The sequence below is a fragment of the Zootoca vivipara genome, chromosome 6, assembly GCF_963506605.1.
Source record: "Zootoca vivipara chromosome 6, rZooViv1.1, whole genome shotgun sequence".
NCBI classification, from domain to species: Eukaryota; Metazoa; Chordata; class Lepidosauria; order Squamata; family Lacertidae; genus Zootoca; species Zootoca vivipara.
Genome location: NC_083281.1, coordinates 71,455,413 through 71,468,526, shown reverse-complemented (window position 1 = coordinate 71,468,526; position 13,114 = coordinate 71,455,413). Strand labels below are relative to the sequence as shown.

Sequence of the window (13,114 nt, the reverse complement as noted above, 5' to 3'; positions counted from 1 at the left end):
AAAAACAAAATCTCTGCCCATAGACAATTTGAGGTGGTGCATTCTCCAAGTGAGTGAGGACCATACTGCCTTACATACGCAGATTCAAATGTGTGCTATAGCTCTGTTTGCATTAGTGCACAAATAATCTGGTTTGTGACACCCGTTTCATGCTAACGGTAACTTTCCAGGAATTGCTGCAAAATGTCCCAATGACTTACAAGCTGAGGTGCTGTCTATCCTACATTTACCCTTCTCTTTTATAGAACAGGCAATGTTGCTTTCCCATGTGCCATTTTCACCAGCTCTATAAGAAACTTGAAAGTTGGACTGACTAGAGCTGTGTATTCAAGGGACACATTAATTTGGACATAAAGCTTTAAGTCAAAGGTTACCTGTGCCTTCAACATGAATTTACAGCCAAGCCAAGCAGTGCTTTGTACCACTAAACTGAACACAGGGGAGGCAGGAATGGCTCATAAGATTCCAGGGCCCTAAAAACACAGGAACTACTTTCCTCAGGAATGTTAAGCTGGCACCTCGATCTCCCTGTAAATTACATTGCTATAGACACCACTTTTGCCACACTTTTTTTTGTCTCTCGAGAGGACTGGGAAGTACTTCAAATGGGCATAATATAAACATTTATTATGGCACAATATGGCTGCATTAGGGACGCGGGTGGCGCTGTGATCGAAACCACAGACCCTAGGGCTTGCCGATAAGAAGGTCAGCGGTTCAAATCCCCGCGATGGGGTGAGCTCCTGTTGTTCGGTCCCAGCTCCTGCCAATCTAGCAGTTTGAAAGCACATCAAAAGTGCAAGTAGATAAATAGCTCACGCTCCAGCGGAAAGGTAAATGGCATTTCTGTGCGCTGCTCTGGTTCGCCAGAAGAGGCTTAGTCATGCTTGCCACATGACCCAGCAGCTGTCTGTGGACAAACACTGGCTTCCTCGGCTTATAGAGCGAGATGAGTGCCGCAACCCCAGAGTCGTTAGCAACTGTATCTAATGGTCAGGGGTACCTTTACCTCTTATGGTTGCATTATATAGTAACATGATAAGCACCAGAGGTTAGATGGGTGGTGACTATAGTGGTGTTCTTGTTATGGAATACTCTCCCCAGAGACACTTGTATCCACACTTCCTCTTGTCCTGCTGCTCCCCCCTGGGGAAAACTGCTCTTTAGTGCTCAGTAGGAGCAAATGGCAATTCAGGTTTTCTGCGGATTGCCATTTGTTCCAATTTATTGTTAAAGAGCAGATTTTCCCTGGGAAAATAATGGGGCAAGGGGACAACCACATGGACTGCTGCCTAGAAAGCATATAAACAATAAAATTAATATTATTATAGATCAAGCAGAAAACCACTCTCATACATGCTTTCTAGGCACCAGCCCTCCCCTTGGTGTCAACATTGGTGAATTTCTGGAGCCAGTTTAACATTGGTTTATATGGCCATGTTTCACATTAAACTGCAATCTCTGCTCTTCTAAATATATTTCTGATTTTGCTTTGTTATTTTATTGATGGTTTTACGTGGCCTTAATTCAGTTTCATTCTAACATTATTGTTGTTATTGTTTTTCTTTTTAGGTTTTCTTTGTACATGTAAAGGCAGGGTATAGGTCTTTTAAACAAACAAAATAATTGAAAAGATCTTACTTGAAATAATCAGATCATGGGCATCAATTTTAAGTCGTTGAGTTTGGCTTGAAAATAGACACTGCTTTGTTGAACTGATCAATTCAGTGTTGTATGCTATGTCAAGAATAAATTGATGGAAGGTTCTTTTCCCCCTCACAGGAATCTGAAGGATTTAGTGAGAAGCTATTATTAAGACAAAGAATGAATTTACTGTCTCAGATGTCCAACACCCCGATAGACTGCTTGTTTCAGGTTTGGATTGCATGAATATTATGTCAGCTCTGAGAAATGGCCAGAAAACTTCATTCCGTTCTAAGAAAGTTTAGAACCCTTGTAACAACTCAATGTTTTGAAGGTTCCACCCCCCTTAAAATATATCTTAATCTTTCCATGATTTTGCTTTTGTTTTAGAGTGAGTGAAGGAGATGTCAAATCCCCTCCCTAGTTTAGCTTTTATTGGATATTTCAATTTTTGATGGTTCAAACAGACCAGGTAGTTGGTTTTGCTCAGCCTACAACATGTCCACTCAGAGCATGTACATTATGTTTAAGAGTTGGGAGAAAATGCTGGCTGGTTAGATGACAATATTATTTTATTAAATTGATATCCTATCCTTCCTCCCTAATGAGCCCAGGGCGGCAAACATGTCAATAATAAAACGACACAATGTTGTTGTTTGTTGTTTAGTCGTTTAGTCGTGTCCGACTCTTCGTGACCCCATGGACCATAGCACGCCAGGCACTCCTGTCTTGCACTGCCTCCTGCAGTTTGGTCAAACTCATGTTCGTAGCTTCGAGAACACTGTCCAACCATCTTGTCCTCTGTCGTCCCCTTCTCCTAGTGCCCTCAATCTTTCCCAACATCAGGGTCTTTTCCAAGGATTCTTCTCTTCTCATGAGGTAGCCAAAGTATTGGAGCCTCAGCTTCACGATCTGTCCTTCCAGGGAGCACTCAGGGCTGATTTCCTTAAGAATGGATAGGTTTGATCTTCTTGCAGTCCATGGGACTCTCAAGAGTCTCCTCCAGCACCATAATAGAATAGACACAATAGAAACGTCTAAAAATAGTTTAAAACAAAACTTACCAATGATCTCAGGGTTGCCAGGATCAAGGTGATCAAGTAGGCTGTGACCAAGCTGCTCCAGGATGATATGGGGTATCTAGATCTGCTTCATTTTGGCTTCTGGAGAGGGTTTAGGATTGAAATAACATTGGCTCATCCATTTTTGCCATGATGTAGAGAGAAGGAGTGTGATCCAGTTGATTCTGCTGGACTATTCAGAGGCATCTGATATTACCAGTTGTGGCACCTTTTTAGGATTGGCCATGGTTCTGCTTCTATGTTGCATTCCAGAAGATGATGCTGGCAGACCTACTGTGTGCAGATCTAAGTTTCTGTAATGTCCGAATCCACCCCAATTCATATTCACCTTTCTGCTGCCTTCTCCTCCTCCATCCCTCCTCCATCTGTTTGGTTCTGAGTTTGTCGCCAGTGTCTGTCTCACCTTTTGCCCTTCTTTGCAGCATGTTGCTTCAGGCAACCAGGAAGAAGCAGAGCGCTTGTTAAGCCAAGGGGACAACGATAAGGACACTGTGCAAAAAATGTGCCATCCACTCTGTTTCTGTGATAAGTGTGAGAAGCTGGTTTCTGGGTAAGGGTTGTGTTTTCAAAGGTGTCCAGGCTTTTTCAAAGCATAATTGGGAACTATGTTGCTAGTGAGTTGGTTGAGACATAACCCTAAGCTATGGTTTGTGCTAACTGCAGTGTAGACTCCAAACCATGCTTTGTGTGGTTCCTTCCCCCAATCCCTTTAGAATCTCTGAATTCTCTCACAAGCAGCAGCCTCTGAAGGCAAACCACTCCCCCTCTCCTTCAGTCTGTTGACAAGTGAGGAACAGGGGGAGCTCCTTAGACATGGTTTCTCAGCACAGCCAATAAAGCGGTCCTGCTTTCAACCTCTCCAATGTTGCTCTGAGGAGCCCAAACCATGATTTATCGATTTAGATGCAAAGTCAAGGCAACAGTTTGCCAAGCGGTAGGTGAACCAGGTTTACATTCTGCTTTGGTGATGGCAGACAATGTTCCAGCCAATCAACTACCATAAATGTTTGGCGGTGAGAGAGGGGAATTTAAAGTTGTTTGCTTCTTTACTCACCTTAACTGCAAGGCGAGCAAAGGGGCTTATAAAGCTTTATTCCCCCCCCCCTGACCTTTTCTAACAGCTAAAAAGCTTTGCTACTCGGGCTGTAGCTTTCCTGCTTCAGCCTCGTTCCTTGGACAAAATTTCCCTGGGAACAGCACTACATCGTGGCACAGTGACATCCTCAGGAAAAAAGATGTCTGCCACCATCACAGCAGCTATTCAGTAAACTTACAAGAGCTCTGTAAGGTAGATATAATAATAATAATAATAATAATAATAATAATAATAATAATAATAATAATAATAATAATAATTTATTATTTATACCCCGCCCATCTGGCCGGGTTCCCCCAGCCACTCTGGGCGGCTTCCAACAAAACAGAAATTCTAAAATACAGAAATCCATCAAACATTAAAATACAGAAATCCATTAAACATTAAAAGCTTCCCTAAACAGGGCTGCCTTGAGATGCCTTCTAAAGGTCTGGTAATTGTTGTTCTCTTTGACCTCTAGTGGGAGGGCATTCCACAGGGTGGGTGCCACTACCGAGAAGGCCCTCTGCCTGGTTCCCTGTATTGGTATTATTATTTCCATTATACAGGTGGGAGGAACTAAGGCAAAGAGAACAGTTGCTAGTGAGTTCAGTGTTGAGGCCAGATTCAGCTGGTGACCTTATGAAAAGCCATGCAAGGCAGCTCACTTGTAGCCATGTTCTTTGGTGGTTTTAAACAAGGCAGCTGTGTGAAACATACACTGCCCTTTGCTTGCTTGTGTTCTGTTTCTTAATGATGACTTTTTTTTACTTTAAGGAAGCTGAATGATCCTTCCATTGTGACACCGTTTTCTAGAGATGACCGGGGATTCACTCCGCTTCATATAGCTGCAATATGTGGTAAGCGCTGCAGTTCTTCATTCATGGACTATGGCAGTAGTTTTCTGATTCCCCACTCTCTACAAACCATTGTCTTCCGAGGAGGCCCTGAGCATCTGTTACAGACCCCCCTTCACCCGGCACATTGCACAGGATTCTCAGGTGTTCTCAAAGGTTCACCTACAGCAGCAGCCAGGCCTTGGGGACCCTCCCATATAAACTGAGCATGAGCCTAATGATGCATCCAGCGTACTGTACACTTATAACTTCAAATTGCAATTGAAGAACGCACTTGGCTTTTGTCCCCTATTCCTGATTTTTTCATGGAGAAGAGACCTTTCGTCCATGGCAGAACCACATGCTATGCATGCATGAAGTCCTAAGTTCAACCGCTGGTGAGTGGGGGAATGGAAACACCTCTACTTGAGAGCCACTATTAGTCAGAAAAGACAGTGCTGGGCTACTAGTTTGATTTGTTATAAAGCCGTTTCCTTAAAACAACAACAACAACTACTACTACAACTACTACTACTACCACTTCTGTAACCTTCCAAGGATTTTGGGTTCTCTGGGGCACAGTTAGAAAGCTATTAGAATTCCACTCTAGGTCTGGAGTGGATTTGAATATCTGCACAGCACAAATCTTGCCACAAGGAGATCATTTGCTCTGCAGGCACCAATCTGCAGTATACAGACCTAACTTACTAGCTGTAAGTCTGTATGGCTTTGGTTATCTCCAGAGTTAAGATCGATTCATTCATTATTGCTGGAAAGGCCCCTGCCAAGCTGTGACCTAGAACCATAATGTGCCAACAAGCTGAGGGGCGTCTTATCACCATGAGCAAATGCTAAGTTGCCTGTCATATGGCGCCTGCAAGTGCCAGGAGAGGCAGCGGATTGTTCAGTTCCCAGTTTGACCCAGAGGGTGACACTTCCTTTTCTGGCTATGAGATGCTGACATTTTGAGTCTGAGAAGCTATATACCTTTCCCCACAGGGCAAGCATCTTTAATTGACTTGCTAGTCTCCAAAGGAGCCATCGTCAATGCGACGGATTATCACGGATCAACGCCACTTCACCTCGCCTGTCAGAAAGGATACCAGAATGTTACTGTAAGCACAAATCTTGCGCAATAATAATAACATTTTGGGTACCTTTTCAGTCCAGTATTGCTTGTAGATTGAAAGCAAAAGCCTCTCCCTCAATGGCTTGGCCATTTGCTGATGACAAGAATGGTGACTTTTTGAGGATTTCCCCCCATAAATGCTGTTTTTTAAAATATATATACTAAAATATTTACCCACGGCTATATCATAAAAATATATCACTACAGTTTGCAACAATATGGCTTCTCCATATGTTATCTGACTTCAATTCCCATCAGCTCCCACAAAATACTGATCATCTGGAGGCTCTATAATATTTCTTTAAACTGCAACAAAAACATGAATGAAGTGGAAATCCTCCACTGCTTCCTCTGGAGTAGACTATTTGATGCTGACAGATTTGGCTCTGAAAAATGTTTCAGACATTATGAAATCTCCCCCCCCACACACACAGAGAGAGAGAGAGGGAGAGGGAGAGGGAGAGGGAGAAGGTGCATGGGATTTTGGGCTTGAAGTGTTAGACTTGGGCCAGGAAATGCTGGATTCAAATCCATTGCCTGTCCATGAAGCTGCCTGGTTGACCTCAGGGAAGTCAGGATCTCTTGGTGCAATTTACGTGGCAGGATTGTGAGAAAATTGTCAGGGCAGAGCTCAATGGAAGAAGAGTGGGTGAAACATGTGAAAAGTCAAAGGATTTGGGTAAAGCCCACTTTATGAGCTGTGTGCTGTATGTATGTACTCAGCTGAGAGGAATGTATTTTTGATTAATGTGATTTGATTGCTTGAAATTTGCTGGATCAGTGCTAAATGTTACTGCTTCAAGCTCTTTGAAGTAGAGCCGCACTGATACTTGGGAATGAAGGAATCCTTCATTAGATTTGACATCACGCATTAATTCAGCCCAAGGACACATTTTGCTCTGCAAGTCTCTCCTACAGCGCTGGAGCCTGAGCCTTCCTTGTATTGTTTTGTATCACAGTGTTTAGTGAGTGAAATAATATCCGAGCAGCTTGGGCAATGGGCATGACTCTGAATTAGTTTTAAGCAGCTCATGATAAGAACTATTTATATGGTCAGGAATTTGGCCACAGTGGTAGCAGCATCAGATGTCAAGGAAATGAACATCTATCTGACTTTTAGAAGACATCTGAAGGCAGAGAGAGAGAGAGATCTTAGAATGTTTGAGGTTTTTGTACGGAGAGCTCTTAGAATGTTTGAGGTTTTTTGTGTTTTAATACTTTTTTGGAAACAACCCAGAGTGGCTGTGGTAACCCAGTGAGATGGACGGCATTTATTATTATTATTTCTCAAGCCATTAAGGCTTGGCTGCTTCTACGCAGAGGAGATGCATGTGAGTTTTTCATTTTGCACAGAAACTGAAAGGAGCCACAGTAGGATTTATTCTCCCCACCACCACCACCGGCACTTTATATCATCATCAACTCTTATTTGTATGCCACTTTCCCACAAAAGTGTGCCCAAAGGTGCTCACAACATATCAAGTGAACAAGTATAACAGTTCACCCATCAGAGTTCATCCCAAACATATACAAGTTAGAAACAGAATTTTTGGAACTCAATTTGACACATTTGTATGGCCTTAACTGTACAGTAGCTTCTTCCACTTAATAGAGCTGCTACTAAAATGTGCAAATGCCACATAAAAATGTAGCTTGTTTTTTTCCCCTTTTTCCCCTTTTCAGCTTCTCCTCCTGCACTATAAGGCGAGTACAGAAGTACAAGACAATAACGGCAACACACCCCTGCATTTAGCTTGCACTTACGGCCATGAGGATGTAAGTAGTTCGCAACAACATGTTCAGGGTACCTGGCATTGCTATAACCAGTTAGGTGGACTTTCACCCCATTGAAAACAAGGGCACTTAAAGTGATTTCAAAGGGGCTTAACTTAGTCTGGATGCAGCCTCACACTTTCATTTTTATTTAATTTCTGAACTTGTAATCCTCCAGCCTTTTCAAAATGATCCTCAAGGGTTAGAAACAGAAGCCTGTCGAGACAGTCCTTTCTTTTGTAAAAACTTTGTTAGAGCTTTGGGGTCATGCATGGAACATTCCTCTGTGTCACTCTCTTACCTAGTGGCGCCTGCCCTGTGGAATGCCCTCCCATTGGAGGTCAAAGAGATAAACAACTACCTGACATTTAGAAAACACCTAAAGGCAGCCCTGTTTAGGGAAGTTTTTAATCTGTGATATTTTAATGTATTTTGGTATTTGCTGGAAGCCGCCCAGAGGGTGGGGGAAGCCCAGCCAGATGGGCGAGGAATGAATGAATGAATAAATGAATAAATAAATAAATAAATAATTGTGGAACAATGTCTGGGGTAAATTGTGCTGCCCTGTATATTTGACAGTGTGGCCTTCCTGATTCTGCCAATTTGTTCTTGGATGAAAGGAGGTTACAGATTGTGGAGTAAATGAGGTTCCCTCATTCAAATAGTCATAACAAGGCAGTTCACTTGTCCTTTTTTCTGTTTGGGAGAAGGGAGTAGCCTTATGCTGTTGGGCTTCCATGTTTATAGGAATGACATACAGATGTTATTTACACATAGTATGCACATAGTGTTAGGGGGTTGTATCCAACTAAGTCACACTCAAAATAAGCCCATTGAAATCAACATACCTAAATAAGTCAGCAAACTTAAGTCCATTGATTTCATGTGGGTCTAGTATATGATTTAGTCAGATACAAGTTGTGCAATGTAATATGCAGATTAGCAGTGGGCTGCGTGGTAGAAACACCTTTGCATGCAGAAGGTTCCAGGTTGAGTCCCCAACAGCATTTCCTGGTAGGGTTGAGAGAGACAACTGTGACTTGTGTGTCGTGGCTTATTTTATTTTATTTTACTATTTTTGTATGGCTGCCCAACAACTTGCTTTCTCAGAGCGGTTCCCAGAAAATTTACAGGATAAACTAGAGCATTAAGATGCAGTATAAAAACAGTGATGAGTGGTATAAGAATGATTTGGTCTGGCAAGATATGGTGACAAAATTGTCCTCTGTCCCTAGTTCCGTTGCTTTAGTGATGTGCACCATCTTAGCTTTTGTCTTTGTTTTAACTTTCCAGTGTGTCAAGGCTTTAGTCTATTACGACGTTCACTCTTGTAAATTAGACATTGGCAATGAGAAAGGAGACACTCCTCTTCACATAGCTGCTCGCTGGGGTTACCAAGGAATCATCGAAGTGCTGCTTCAGAATGGAGCTAACCCAACTATTCAGAACCGAATAAAAGAGACTCCTGTGCAGTGCGCATTAAATTCTACGGTACTTCTTAGATACCACTTCTTTTTTAAAAAACAAACACCCCCCCAAATGTCTTACATGATTTAAAATATTGCTTAATGACAAAGAGGCAATATTGGCCAGGGCATTTAAAAATAAAATAAAATTCCATTTGCTTTTGGTGGACAAATGCCACTGTTTTATCTCCAAGACATCCATGCAGTATGTATGGCCCTCTTAAATTGATTTGCTCTTTAATTTTATTTTATTTTAAGAAAACAAACAGTTTGATTGTGTTTTTTACCTGGTCCTTAATTGGAAGGACAGTGGCTAGCCAGGAACTCTTGAAAATACTTTTTGCTTGTTTTTGACAGGGGAGGGTTGCAGTTCTACTCCCAAAGTGCCTGAGAGGCAAGATGAATCTTCCTGATTGGGATGCTCTCTAATCTGCCTTTATATGCCTTGCTAATGTCATGCTTGCCTTCTGATCAGTAAATTTCTCTGGAGAGGTGGAGTTGCCACTTGCCTCTTCATGAATGTTTGATCTTTCTGCTTGCAGATTTTGTCTTTAATGGAACTGAACTACCTTGCATTTGAAAGAGGGCAGAGTGCTTCTCAGGTAACCTGCAAACCCTTCCTTAGCGTAATGGTATTCAGCTGATCAACTGTTGTGATAACTGTGACGCTGCCAACTCTTCCTCCTTTTGCTCTCTCTGCTGGTTCCACTAGTCCCCAGCCAGATCTTCTCAGGGTGGTGAGGACTCCATCAGCCAACTATCGTCCATCTCCAGTTTATCCTCAGCAACAACTAGACAAGAAGAAGCAAAATCTAGTTATAAAGAGGTAAGTTGATGAAGCATTGGGGAATGAGTGTAGCACAGTAGAAATCTAAGGGGCTAGGAGCATTCCTGTTTTCTCCTCCGCTCATAACAGTGGGACTTGGGGGTCATCCCGTGAAGCTGATTAGCAGGAAATTCAGGGCAAACGAAAGGATGTACCACTTCACACATGTCACACTTTCTGACATTCAGTGTAACAAGATGTGATGGCCACTTGATTAGACGGCTTTGAAAAGAGGAGTAGGCACATTTTACGGAGGAGGGTGAGATCTGTCAGTGGCTACTAGCCATGATGACTATATGCAGCCTCTGATTTTGGAGATAGTGTGGGAAGACACCATCACTCTGCTTTCAGAAGATCCCAGAGTCAGCCATTGGTAGCAGTGATTAGAGCAGCCTTCACCAGCCAGGTGCCCCCCAACCCAAATGTTTTGGATTACAGCTCCCATCAGCTGGCTGGGGCAAATAGGAATTATAGTCCACAACAACTGGAGGGAGCCAGGTTGGCAAAGGTTGGGCTGGAGGTCCGGTACAGTGTGCAGAGGGCACAGTGAACTGGGTCCAATCTCTGGCATCTCCATATTAAACGAAGAAACAGGTGGCAGGTGACATGAAATATTTCTTTCCTGAAAATGCTGGAGAACCACTACTGGTCAGAATAGAGAATACCGAGCTAAATGGATGGAGAGTCTGAGCCAGTGTAAGGCAAAACGTTAATGCTCTGTCCCCGTCATTACCTGTCTCAGGACTACCTTTGAATTTTGATCTGTCTATGTGAGATACCTTTAGGTCACAATGGCTTCTCCTGTTGTGGGTACAGACCAGCCAAAAGCTGCTGTTCTGTAAATGAGAAGTAATGCATGTAAAAAAAGGTCATTCAGTGCGAGACTGAGGATCGCTTCCTTTGTGCTTTGCTTCTCCTCCTCTTTTCGCCTTTAAGATATGAACTTGTCACCCTTAAGAGGCTGAGGCTTCAGTTCAAGTCAGGGGAAAGAGATTATCTGGATTTTAGACCTTTTAGCTTCTGGAGCTCACGACCTCTTCGTTTAATCCAAAATCAGTTCACTCCCATTTGCCATAATTTGTTGCACTTGCATTTTATTGAGTAAGAAAGTGGTTTCTGATTGGGGGGTGGGAATTGTGCCTGATCCTGCATTTTAAGCCAAGAATGGACTCTAACTTTAAAATGAGGGGTTTTGTGTTTTTGTTTTGCTGGAGATTCTTAGTTTTCTGTGAAGATGTCAGAGTTTGACAATCTTTGTTTCTGTCTACAGATTAATGCCCCCACCCCCACATTCTGGGGTGGGGGCATTACTCTGTTAGAGGCCGCATGCCATTGGTGGCTGGAGCCAATGATTGACAGAGCCAGATACAAGTATTCTGGATTAACTAATCTAGAATAAAGATAGCCTTTATTCTGTTTTTCACTGCGGCTACCTCAGATTAGAATTCCCAATCCTATGCATGTCTGCTCAGAAGTAAACCCTACTGAGTTTGATGGTTTATTCTCAAATGAGCATGCAGAAGAATTTGTTCTGGAAAGCAAGTGGAAGTAATTTCTTTCTGACTTTAGTGTGCTATACATACATATATGGCAGTAGTTGGCCCCTTTTTTTCCTACAGGGGAAAACTCCCACCTGTTCTGAGACTGTATAGAAAGAAGGGGGAAAACACCTTAAAAGCCAGGAAAAGCAAGGAGGAAACTAAGAGTAATCAACTCAACTATCATGGGATGAAAGGATGGGGCAGCTTCAGAAGGTACCAGGAACTGCCTCAAGTGAGGTTGGGGGATGCATGTCGCTCAGTTGTGATTTATTCAGAGCCCCCCTTGGGTAGACTTGGTCACTCTCTGTTTCCTGCTTGCAAGATGGAAAGAAGAGCCGAATTTACAAAATGATCATGTGCTAGACCCCTTCCGGAGATGTTTGGCCTGAGGAAGGATGGGAGTGCCACATCACATGCAGTTTGATGGGAGGCCTCCATCCTATTTGGCGAACTGATTCTCTGGGTGTAGATGCCTTTGTAGCCCAAACAGCAACACGTAGGCACAAGAGGAAGTATCAGCAAGCTTGAAAGAACCCAAATACCCTAGTAGTACAACTAAACGCTTCTTTTTCTTCTGGCTGTATTCATTACATAGGTGGAGAAACTGTTAAGAGCAGTTGCTGATGGAGACCTTGAAATGGTAAGATCTCTTATGCTTTGTGCTACCCTGTTTGCATGCATTGATGGAACTCTATAAGGTGGATATTTCCAAGAGCATAACAGTAAGAGTGTGCAGCTGTTAAAGGTGACTAAACAGTGACATGCTTTTATTCCCGTAATGGGAGTGTCTGGAAATTGCATCCTCCTGTGGGGCCAACCTGGACCATATCTTCCTGCGTCAGCCACCTGTTAACTTCAGTGGGCTGGGAAAGCAAAACAGCCTGCTGAGCGGAACAAACAGGTTCAGTTCCTTTAAGGAGCTACCTCCGTGCCACAAGCATCATTGCTGTGACAACGGAAACATGACCCCATTAGCAGGAAGAGCCCAGAGGTCCCGTGAAAGGCTGGAAGCCTTGGGCAGAATTGGGCCAATTGCAGCATGCAACGGTCTGCTGCTGCTGAGAGCAAGTAGGAGAATCGGGGCACCCTTTCACTCCTTCCCCCCTGTTTCTGATGCCCAGGTGAGAAAAGCTCAGAGGACCAGGGGGTCAGACAAGACTGTGGATCCTGCCTCTCATTCCTGACAGGATGGGCAGAGCCCTAACATATCACAGGGGTTTGTTATATTTGTAGTGGGGGCTAGAACAGGGGCAGTAACACAATGCCCTTTAGTTAAATGACTGCTGGCAATGGAACTTTGCACTTAAGGGAACACTTCTGCGTACATAACACATTTCCTCCCCTTTGTTTTTGAAGCAGCTTCATGTTTTTCCATGCATTGCAGCAGCAGCGTGTGTGCTTTTAATTAAAAGAGATTAAAAAGCTTGGTGCCACTTGTGTTGCAGCAAATCAGCCATTTACGCACATTATATTCAACATCTCAGAGAGGCAGTCTTGGTTCCTCTGAGACCTTAAATGCCAGGATTCGAGGAGGCTGCACCTCCTTTTGAACACTCTGGGTCTTCATCTAAAATGCATTAGAATTAAATGCACGGCACTAGACTCCTCGTAGTGCATTCTGTATTGATTTAAGAGTGTATATCCATGTGTAGGAAGAGCATGTGGCAAGTCCCCTGCTGGGACTGAATGGCTTCAGAATGCAGGTGGCAAAATCGTATGGTTGAATGCTCCCCCATATCAAA

General features: G+C 43.2%; 1 protein-coding gene across 4 annotated transcripts in view; it reads left to right on the top strand.

The window, feature by feature from the left end:
* The window catches only part of ANKRD27 (ankyrin repeat domain 27), a 71,342-nt gene that overhangs the window by 37,501 nt on the left and 20,727 nt on the right, over positions 1 to 13,114 (top strand). For all 4 annotated transcript variants that reach the window (XM_060276097.1, XM_035117240.2, XM_035117239.2 and 1 more), the window contains 9 exons: positions 1,783 to 1,875; positions 3,149 to 3,276; positions 4,579 to 4,661; positions 5,637 to 5,752; positions 7,450 to 7,542; positions 8,833 to 9,030; positions 9,548 to 9,607; positions 9,718 to 9,831; positions 11,968 to 12,012. In XM_060276097.1, coding sequence (XP_060132080.1) covers positions 1,783 to 1,875; positions 3,149 to 3,276; positions 4,579 to 4,661; positions 5,637 to 5,752; positions 7,450 to 7,542; positions 8,833 to 9,030; positions 9,548 to 9,607; positions 9,718 to 9,831; positions 11,968 to 12,012 — 930 coding nt within the window. The remainder of the gene's footprint in view (positions 1 to 1,782; positions 1,876 to 3,148; positions 3,277 to 4,578; positions 4,662 to 5,636; positions 5,753 to 7,449; positions 7,543 to 8,832; positions 9,031 to 9,547; positions 9,608 to 9,717; positions 9,832 to 11,967; positions 12,013 to 13,114) is intronic.